Source organism: Triplophysa dalaica, chromosome 13, assembly GCF_015846415.1.
Source record: "Triplophysa dalaica isolate WHDGS20190420 chromosome 13, ASM1584641v1, whole genome shotgun sequence".
In the NCBI taxonomy this organism is placed as follows: Eukaryota; Metazoa; Chordata; class Actinopteri; order Cypriniformes; family Nemacheilidae; genus Triplophysa; species Triplophysa dalaica.
In genome coordinates, this window is record NC_079554.1 from 1,035,001 (window position 1) to 1,046,549 (window position 11,549).

Consider the following 11,549-nt stretch of genomic DNA (forward strand, 5'->3'; position numbering starts at 1 on the left):
GTTATTTCTGTAAGGCATGTTTGTAATGTTAGTGGATTTAATAGGCATATTTCATATATTTGTGAGGGCATTGAAAAAAAAAGTTTTTTATTCATAACATTTTCCTCAAAATTTTAATCAAACATGGAGATTAGGCACCAATTTATGCAAAATTTTCGGAAATTTGCTTATCATTGGCATAAAGTTAAACATTACTCAACTTTGTGGTGTCACTAGACATGGTCAGTTCGGTCGCCACCGGTTGCTGTCATTCATGTCTCCGGACCTCGCTAGCTCTCCATTGAAATGAACGGGATCATGTCGTCTTGTCGCTAGTAGTGTGAACTGGGCATAAATGGGATGGTAAAAATACTTTCATTATTTGTTCATCCTCATGTCATGTCAAACCTGTATGGCCTTCTTCCTTCGACACAACACAAAATATATATTTTTAATAACGTTGATAACCAATCAGCATTGAAAACAAAACCACTGAGAAATTTCTCAAAATATCTTAAGTGAAATGTTGACAGATTCTTTGGGTTATCACTGTAAATTGTTTTTAGAGTTCTTTTTTTGATCATTGCCTCTGTTATTGAGGATTTTGTATTCAATGTTAACATCTAACTGCTAATGTTTCTGTCAGTAGAAATACATTCAATATTAACTATTTTAACAGTTACTAGACCAGTTACTTGGATAGAATTTGTATAAACAAAATAACATAACAACGTAAAGTTTTAAGTTTTCAATTAAAGATAAGTTGAGTGGAATCGTATTTCCTTTATTAAGAAAACTCAAAAATCTTTTAGTATTCTACTTGAGTTTGTAGTGAAGTAAAAGACATGTGACATTACTCAGTAAACTGAGTTAGATGAACTAGATTGGCCTGAACTAGAAGCTGAATAAACATAAATATATCCTGAATACTTTATCACTCTGTGTTACACTTTGTATCACTATACATTTATTTTATTCTGTGTGTGTCACTCTATCCCTCTGTCTATCACTCTGTGTATCAAAGCCAAGAAAACGTGAATCACTCTGTGTGTAACTCTATCCCTCTGTGTATCACTATATTTACACTCAGTGTATCACTCTTTGTGTATAGCTTTATACACTCTGTGTGCCACTCTCTGCATATCAATATATAACTCTGTGTATCACTATATTTACACTCAGTGTATCACTCTTTGTGTATAGCTTTATACACTCTGTGTGCCACTCTCTGCATATCAATATATATATATATATGATATAAATATGTTTACAATCAGTGTATCACTCTCTGTGTATAATTATATCACTCTGTGAATCACTCTCTGTGTATCACTCTATTACTCAGTCTATCCCCTCTATGTATTATTTTGTGTATCATTTTGTACCACTTATACTCTCTGTGTATCACTCTCTCTGCATCACTCTATCACTCAGTGTATCACTCCCTGTGTATTAGTTTGTGTATCATTTTGTATCACTTATACACTCTGTGTGTCACTCTCTGTGTATCACTTCATCATTCTGTGTATTACTTTCAGTGTATCACTTATACACTCTGTGTGTCACTCTCTGTGTATGACTGTATTACTCTGTGTATCACCATATCACTCTGTGTACCACTCTCTCTGTATCACTCTATCACTCAGTCTATCACTCACTGTGTATTGTTTTGTGTATCATTTTGTATCACTTATACACTCTGTGTGTCACTCTCTGTGTATGACTGTATTACTCTGTGTATCACCATATCACTCTGTGTATCAATCTCTGTGTATCACTCTATCACTCAGTCTATCACTCACTGTGTATTGTTTTGTGTATCATTTTGTATCACTTATAGACTCTGTCTGTCACTCTTTGTGTATCACTTCATCACTCTGTGTATTACTTGCGGTGTATCACTCTATCACTCTGTGTAATACTCTCTCTGTATCACTCTATCACTTAGTGTATCACTCTCTCTGTATCACTCTATCACTCAGTCTATCACTCACTGTGTATTGTTTTGTGTATCATTTTGTATTACTTATACACTCTGTATGTCACTCTCAGCGTATCACTGTATCACTCTTTCACTATGTGTATCACTCTCTGTGTATCACTCTTTCACTATGTGTATCACTCTCTGTGTATCACTGTATCACTCTTTCACTATGTGTATCACTCTCTGTGTATAACTGTATCACTCTTTCACTATGTGTATCACTCTCTGTGTATAACTGTACCACTCTATCACTGTGTGTCACTCTCAGCGTATCACTGTATCACTCTTTCACTATGCGTGTCACTCTCAGCGTATCACTGTACCACTCTTTCACTATGTGTGTCACTCTCTGTGTAGCACTGTATCACTCTTTCACTATGTGTGTCACTCTCTGTGTAGCACTGTATCACTCTTTCACTATGTGTATCAGTCTCTGTGTATCACTGTATCACTCTTTCACTATGTGTATCACTCTCTGTGTATCACTGTATCACTCTTTCACTATGTGTGTCACTCTCTGTGTATCACTGTATCACTCTTTCACTATGCGTGTCACTCTCTGTGTATCACTGTATCACTCTTTCACTATGCGTGTCACTCTCTGTGTATCACTGTATCACTCTTTCACTATGTGTGTCACTCTCTGTGTATCACTGTATCACTCTTTCACTATGTGTGTCACTCTCTCTGTATCACTGTACCACTCTTTCACTATGTGTATCACTCTCTGTGTATCACTGTATCACTCTTTCACTATGTGTATCACTCTCTGTGTATCACTGTATCACTCTTTCACTATGTGTATCACTCTCAGCGTATCACTGTACCACTCTTTCACTATGTGTATCACTCTCTGTGTATCACTGTATCACTCTTTCACTATGTGTGTCACTCTCTGTGTATCACTGTATCACTCTTTCACTATGTGTATCACTCTCAGCGTATCACTGTACCACTCTTTCACTATGTGTATCACTCTCTGTGTATCACTGTATCACTCTTTCACTATGTGTATCACTCTCTGTGTATCACTGTATCACTCTTTCACTATGTGTATCACTCTCAGCGTATCACTGTACCACTCTTTCACTATGTGTATCACTCTCTGTGTATCACTGTACCACTCTTTCACTATGTGTATCACTCTCTCTGTATCACTGTACCACTCTTTCACTATGTGTATCACTCTCTGTGTATCACTGTATCACTCTTTCACTATGTGTGTCACTCTCAGCGTATCACTGTACCACTCTTTCACTATGTGTATCACTCTCTGTGTATCACTGTATCACTCTTTCACTATGTGTATCACTCTCAGCGTATCACTGTACCACTCTTTCACTATGTGTATCACTCTCTCTGTATCACTGTACCACTCTTTCACTATGTGTATCACTCTCTGTGTATCACTGTATCACTCTTTCACTATGTGTAACATTCTCTGTGTATAACTGTACCACTCTATCACTATGTGTGTCACTCTCTGTGTATCACTGTATCACTCTTTCACTGTGTGTCACTCTCTGTGTATCACTGTATTACTCTACCACTTAAAGTTTTTCTCGATTGCTTAAACACATTTGCCCACTCTGACATCACATTTTCAAAACAGTTAACACACAAGATAAAACTGAAGCTCAATGGCCAAAATGACTCATTTTGTTAGCAAAATGCTCGAACACTCACAAAACATTAAAAACATGCAACAGAAGCAAATATTTCCATCAAACACCACAACTTGTGGTCAAATGTATTTATTCTTTCAATCAATCATTACACGATGGACAACAAAATACAGCCATCAATATGACATATGATACTTCACAAACTCAAATGGAAACTGGAAAAAAAAGCTACCAATGGAAACTTATGGGTGGAAATACCTTTAAAAAAAATATATATATATCAATTTTATCTTTCACATTTAGTCCATTCGTTCTTGACGATTATGCCACAGGTTCTCATCAACATCGCATTGAATGTTTTCCCTTGCAATGCACCGAGGGAAATACTTCCTTGCATGGCGTATCCATCCCTGGCAGTCCTCTGCACCCACTGCCAGGCAACCAGCATTCATTGCCTCCAGGAGGGGCATCTGCTCATATGGCCGGTGATCATACACCTTCCACCTCCAAGCAGAGAAGAACTCCTCGATTGGGTTCAGAAAAGGCGAGTATGCAGGGAGGAATTGCATCATGATACGAGGCTGTGCTGCAAACCATTCATTCACAAGGCGAGAGTGGTGGAAAGCAACATTGTCCCAAATTATGACATACAGACTCATGCCAGGCCTCAACAGCCCTCTCTCTTCGGGTGGAATCAATATGTCTTTCAATGCATCAAGAAATGTGATGAGGCGTTCTGTATTGTATGGGCCAATAGTTGGCATGTGGCAAAGGACCCCATCATTGGAGATGGCAGCACACATGGTGATATTGGCACCCCTCTGACCTGGCACTGTGACAGTGGCCCTCTCCCCAATGATGTTCCTCCCGCGTCGTCTCACTTTACAGAGGTTGAAGCCGGCTTCATCCACAAAAATGAATTTGTGATGTGCCCCTTCAGCTTCAAACTCCATTATTCTCTAACAAAAAGAGCAAATTCATAAAGCAAATTATTCCAGTCGCATGTAACTATGTAAGAAGGTATTACAATAAAAAATCTGTACCTGCACATACTGGAATCGTGCCTCCTTTACGATGTCAGAGTTTCTTTCAAATGGAACTCTGTACAGCTGCTTCATTCTGACATGGTTTCGTTTAAGGACTCGATCTATAGTTGCCAAACTCACACTGTTTATATTTCTAAACGCTCCCTGATCTGCAATTACTGCTTCCTGGATTTCACGCAGTCTGATTGCATTGTTTGCCACTACCATATCTACAATGGCAGACTCCTGTTCAATATCAAATATCCTTCCTCTGCCACCAGTGTGTGGTAATGTGTGGATTCTATAAAGTAAAAGCAAAAAGCATGTCAAAATTGACTTTACTGTATGACATTCACATAAATGGGATGGATAAAACATCTGCATTACTGTAGACACGGTTTGTTCTGCTAACAGGGCAATGCAGTAAAGCTGAAATACACAGTGGTATACATTACAGTAACACTGTGAATTACCTGTTCTCATTCCGAAAAAGCCTGACAATAGATGCCACAGTGCTCCGACTCAGAATGGGCTGGACCCTTTGTCCAGCCTCTCTAAAGGACAAGCCATGATTGATGACATGGTCAATAATTGTTGCCCGAATTTCATTTGAAACTTCATCTCGATTTTGTCCTCTTGCTGCTGCAGCTCCTCCACCACGCACACGAGCTCCTCTTCCTCGGGCCCCTCTGCCATGGCCTCTTACTCTCCTTCCGTGCCTATGGCCTCTTTGATCCATGCTTGCAAATAGCAATACAGAGGTGGCATCTTTTGTAGAGGGATGAGGATTGATTGATGATTGAAGAGTTGTGCAAACAAGTTTCACACAGGTGCACTGGAGATTCATAATTATGCAAGTAACTTCTATCAGCTGTGAATAGATGTTTTCCTTTTGTTCAACACAGTGAATCAAGTGGAGTTTGGGATCTTTCAATGAGATCTGTGGTGACTGTTTTGACAAAGGGTGTGAAAAATGTGTGAAACAAATGAAAAAGTGTTAAGGCATTTGAAAGAGAAGACTTCTGCTGTGCTAAGAATGTGATGATGAAGATCAAGTGGATCCCAGTTTCACTGAGCGTGTCTTAGCAAATGAGAAAAACTGTAGTGTATCAATGACTGTGTAATATTTTGAGTATAATTTTGTATCACTTATAGACTCTGTCTGTCACTCTTTGTGTATCACTTCATCACTCTGTGTATTACATTTGGTGTATCACTCTATCACTCTGTGTATCACTCTCTCTTTATCACTCTACCACTCAGTCTGTCGCTCCATGTGTATTATTTTGTGTATCATTTTGTATCACTTATACACTCTGTGTGTCACTCTCTGTGTATGACTGTATTACTCTGTGTATCACCATATCACTCTGTATTACTCTCTCTGTATCACTCTATCACTCTATCACTATGTGTGTCACTCTCTGTGTATTGTTTTGTGTATCATTTTGTATCACTTATACACTCTGTATGTCACTCTCGGCTTATCACTCTTTCACTATGTGTATCACTCTCTGTGTATCACTGTATCACTCTTTCACTATGTGTATCTCTCTCTGTGTATCACTGTATCACTCTTTCACTATGTGTATCACTCTCTGTGTATCACTGTATCACTCTTTCACTATGTGTGTCACTCTCTGTGTATCACTGTATCACTCTTTCACTATGTGGGTCACTCTCTTTGTATCACTGTATCACTCTTTCACTATGTGTATCACTCTCTGTGTATCACTGTATCACTCTTTCACTATGTGTGTCACTCTCTGTGTATCACTGTATCAGTCTTTCACTATGTGTATCACTCTCTGTGTATCACTGTATCACTCTTTCACTATGTGTGTCACTCTCTGTGTATCACTGTACCACTCTTTCACTATGTGTATCACTCTCTGTGTATCACTGTATCACTCTTTCACTATGTGTGTCACTCTCTGTGTATCACTGTACCACTCTTTCACTATGTGTATCAGTCTCTGTTTATCACTCTATCACTTAGTGTATCACTCTCTCTGTATCACTCTATCACTCAGTCTATCACTCACTGTGTATCATTTTGTATTACTTATACACTCTGTATGTCACTCTCAGCGTATCACTGTATCAATCTTTCACTATGTGTATCACTCTCTGTGTATCACTGTATCACTCGTTCACTATGTGTATCACAATCTGTGTATCACTGTATCACTCTTTCACTATGTGTGTCACTCTCTGTGTATCACTGTATCACTCTATCACTTAGTGTATCACTGACTGTGTAATATTTTGAGTATAATTTTGTATCACTTATACACTCTGTGTGTCACTCTCTGTATATCACTTTATCACTCTGTGTATTACTTTCATTTGTAACACTTATACAGTCAGTGCATCACTCTGTGTGTCACTCTCTGCGTATCACTGTATCACTCTATCACTCAGTGTATCACTCCCTGTGTATTATTTTGTGTATCATTTTGTAACACTTATACAGTCAGTGCATCACTCTGTGTGTATCACTCTATCGCTCTGTGCATCACTGTATCACATTGTGTTTTATTTTGAACATGAAACATGAAGACAGACGCTTTTCAGATATCCTGACGACTACACGTCATCAGCCTTAGCAAAGAGTGGACTCACGGTCAGAGAAGTTCAATGAATCTGGCTCTTGAAGAGCACTAGAGGTGATTGTGTTACCCTATATTTGAACCTCTCGGGACACGCTAGACTATTAGTCAAACATCTGCAGTTATAGGTTACGGGTTTATGAATGATAGCTGATGTGTCTTTATCATTAGTATGATCTAGTACTTGGGACCTAAAGGTTAGACTTCTGAATATATGTGAAAGTAAAAATGTAAAGATGTAAATGGTCATAGTGAGAGAGGCAAGCGACACCATTGGTGTAAATAATGTCGTCCAACAAACACAAGCACACACATTTGAATGGCTGGATAAGTTTTTATTACAGCTGCCTTCTTTAATATACTAAAAGGTATTTTAGTGCCGATGTTTTCATTTTAATAGCAAAGAACAGCATATTAGCCTGTTATTGCTGGCACAACTGTATTTTTGTCCAGAAACTCAGTCATACATCTTTTGATCAAAAGGTTATTGAAATCATGTACATCATTTCAGCCAAGTGATGCTTAACTATTGAACAGTAGTATATGAGTGGAAGAGGTATTTACGTGTTATTTGACGAGTCTTTTGAACCGGATGACCTTTTTGTTTACAGTATATGGATATTTGTGTGTTGGAATTAACATCCTAAATAAATGCATCACATTGAAGGATTTCTCTGTCTTTGCCATGGAGACAAAGAGTCGACATTAAATTCACTTCATCGTGAAGTAGTTTGTAGGTGAGAGGCTCTGTGGCTTGACAATGACTGGAAAATACAGTGTATTAAAAAGAAAAAAGATAATTAAAGCATTTTTAAATTTGAGAGCCTGCGCATGAGATGCAGGGTTCCTTATTAATTTATAAATCATGCACACGATTTAGTCATCTGTTTTTCCTGCCTGTCATGTGTATGCACTTTATTAAATGTCCATTGCATGAAATTGTGCAGCATCTGGTGGTGATGTTGTGAATTGCAACCAGCGACCCCCTCGCTCCTTTTTGAAGCACCACAGTGGCTGACACGAACTAATCAAGTCATCACATTCGTTTCTTTGCTGAAGGAGAGAGCGTTTTTATGAAACGCATTCTGTTGAGAAGTTTGTCCGTTTAGCAGCGGTTCTCAATCCTGGTCCTCGCGCCCCCCCGCTCTGCATATTTAGTATGCTTCTCCTACCGCTTCGTAGGTTTGTTCAATACGCCCGCAAGAGCCCTGCGAAGTGAACATCACTAGATATTCTGCCATAATTCCAGTTCGAAATGGTCATAATGTTGCGCAAATCTCAAGATTACGGTTAAATAACCCTTCAATCTTCCGCAGTAGGTTTTGTCTGTGTGAAGACGCTGCAGGCAGTAGTGTTGCGCAAATTTGTGTTCTTAAATTAACGTCAGCCGATTTCCTGTGTGCAGGGATTAGAGACCAATGAACACAGTTCAGGGAACACGTCAATCGGAACGCGGTTCATTCATTGAGATCTCTTCTTATGAGCTAGAGATTTAAATCAAGTGTGTTAAACAACAGATATACAAAAAAGGACAGAGGACCAAGGTTGAGAACCGCTGGTTTAGGCCGGTATGTAGACAGAACTAGGACATTCTAAGATAATGAAAACATGACGCTTTATTATGTAAGGTCTTTAAACATTTCTGAACACATAGTTATGGATATTATATTGCTTTTCTGACAATAGATCTTCCAAAAATTACACATAGCCCCTTTAATGTTGTTTTTAAAAATTATCTTCTTTTAAGTTATATCTTCTTTTAACTTCATTTGTAAAGATATAGTGTATACAATATACTCATGAGGCAAAATGCTGTTGGAATTAATTGAATACTTTAAAAGTTACTTTAAAAGCATCTTATGCAACCTTTCTGTTGTTTAAACTTGGCGAAGCGATGTGGAACTTTAAATGCGGTCAGCAGACCTGGAAAAATGTGTGTGCATCTACTGATAGTTAATGCACCCATAGGATGTTTGTCAACCAATCAGATTGAAGCATTCAACAGCCCTGTGGTATAACAAGCCATATTTTAAAGATTTGGAACTGACCAAAAATGAAATGATGTCAAGCCTTCATAGTCTCACTGCGTTCACACCGACAGCGACAAAGCAACGCAATGTCATTCATTTCAATGTGAACTCAGCTCAGGGTTTGTTTATAACAGACTGGCGACACGGTTGTAACTTCATCACATTTGGTCAAAGGACAATCTATAACCGATAGCAATTAAGGTCTTTGACATCCAACCTGTACCATGGAGTTTACATAGAGATTTTCTTTTCAAAACAAACTAATATTCATCGCCTGATTGTGAAGACTGAGGATATATTGCACAAGCCGTATGAACTACTTGAAACATGACAGATGTGATTACGATGAACGTCTGTCGTACAGAAAGATCTTAAGAAACAATTTAGCAGAAAGTGAACCCTGTTGAAAAAAACAGCATTTGCTGGTTAGGTAGGTTTTGAAGCATGGTAGCTGGTTTGTGCTGCTTTAAGAAGGTAATTTGCTGGTTTAAACTGGTCATGAGCTGGTTTAGGACCAGGTTAAACCAGCTCAGGACCCTCTTAAACCAGCTACCATGCTTCATAACCTACCTAACCAGCATATGCTGTTTTTTTTCGACAGGGAAACACGTTTGAAAGTCAAATAAATGTAATAAAGAGGCTTAACTCATTGGTTTGACGCTGTTGAACTGTGTTTTTGACAGGGTGGTAATCGTTGTGTGGAGCAGTGGGTTTAGTCCTGGAGTCCAGCTGTGGGATGGAGATGGAGTGCTACCTGGGAGAAAGCTCCAGTGCGCCTGCCAACACCACCAACGCGACGGCCACACCGGGAGCGGAGTTTCACGTTAAGGTGGTGATGGAAAGATTAGCCTTGGTGGCTCTGCTGGCCTTGCTGACGTTATTGACGGCAGTCATGAACGGTGCCGTCATCGCAGCCATTTGCACCACCAAAAAGCTTCACCTCCCTGCAAACTACCTCATCTGCTCATTGGCCGTCACTGACTTCCTGGTCGCCGTGCTGGTGATGCCCATTAGCATCCTTTACATCACCACGGAGACGTGGTCGCTGGGGCAGATCGTGTGCGAGGCGTGGCTGAGCATCGACATGACCTGCTGTACCAGTTCCATTCTGCACCTGTGCGTCATAGCGCTGGACCGCTACTGGGCTATCACTAAAGCCATCGAATATGCACGCAAGCGAACGGCTCGCCGCGCGGCCGTCATGGTGGCGATGGCGTGGGTGATTTCGGTGTTCATCTCCATACCTCCGCTGTTCTGGAGGCGTCGAGAGGAGGGCGGCGGCCCGCAGCAGTGCATCATAGAGCACGATCACGTGGGCTACACCATCTTCTCCACCTTCGCCGCGTTTTACGTCCCCATGACGCTCATCCTCATCCTGTACTCGCGCATTTACGGCGCCGCCAAGACACTGTATCAGAAACGCGGCTCGTCCAGACATCTCAGCAGCCGCAGCACAGACAGCCAGAACTCTCTGAATCACTGCCGGGTCACGCACGCTTTCTGCATCTCCGACCCGTCCAATTCCGACAACGCAGCGGAATTAGAACGAAACAACATCACCATTCGCATGCCGTCGATCGATCTGGAAATGGCGGACTCGGACGAGAGGAATCAGATCTGTACGTCCCGGGAGAGGAAGGCGGCGCGCATTTTGGGGCTCATCCTGGGTGCGTTCATCCTGTGCTGGCTGCCCTTCTTTCTGAAGGAGCTGCTGGTGGGGCTGAAGATGCTAAACCCGCCCCCCTACGTGTCAGACCTTCTCACATGGCTGGGCTACGTGAACTCTCTCATAAACCCGCTGCTCTACACCAGCTTCAACGAGGACTTTAAACAGGCCTTTAAGAGACTGATCAGACGCAAAGGACACACATAAAACCCTCAACAAGACTCTCGTGAATAAAATCATGTGGATTTATTTCAAGTTCTGGAACTCTGTGTGCATTTACTCTACAGTTTTCAAAAATGGAGCAACAAGAAGGAAAAATGTACATGAAACAGTCCTTGCTGATTTCATTTCTGATGTTTCAATAAAATGCGATGAAAACCCGCTGTCGGCTTTTCTACAACATTCTTCATTCTGATGCAACAGATGAGCCAGATCCAACATTAGTGATACGCATGTCCTGCACTACGCAACCTAAATTACATAATATTATATTCAGTAAAACTAATATTAAACAAAAAATATTAAAGGATAGAAATCATATCAGATTTGATTACATCTGAAGATTGGCAATATTTTGAACACTTTTATTGATTTAATTGGCAATAAATGAACTAAATCACTTTTCATC

General features: G+C 40.1%; 1 protein-coding gene across 1 annotated transcript in view; it reads left to right on the top strand.

Annotated features, from left to right (window-relative positions):
• LOC130434641 (5-hydroxytryptamine receptor 1E) overlaps window positions 1-11,128 on the top strand; it is a 38,811-nt gene extending 27,683 nt beyond the window's left edge. The window contains exon 2 of the mRNA XM_056764918.1: window positions 9,939-11,128. Coding sequence (XP_056620896.1) covers window positions 9,992-11,128 — 1,137 coding nt within the window. The 5' untranslated portion in view covers window positions 9,939-9,991. The remainder of the gene's footprint in view (window positions 1-9,938) is intronic.
• The last annotated feature ends 421 nt before the right edge of the window (window positions 11,129-11,549 follow it).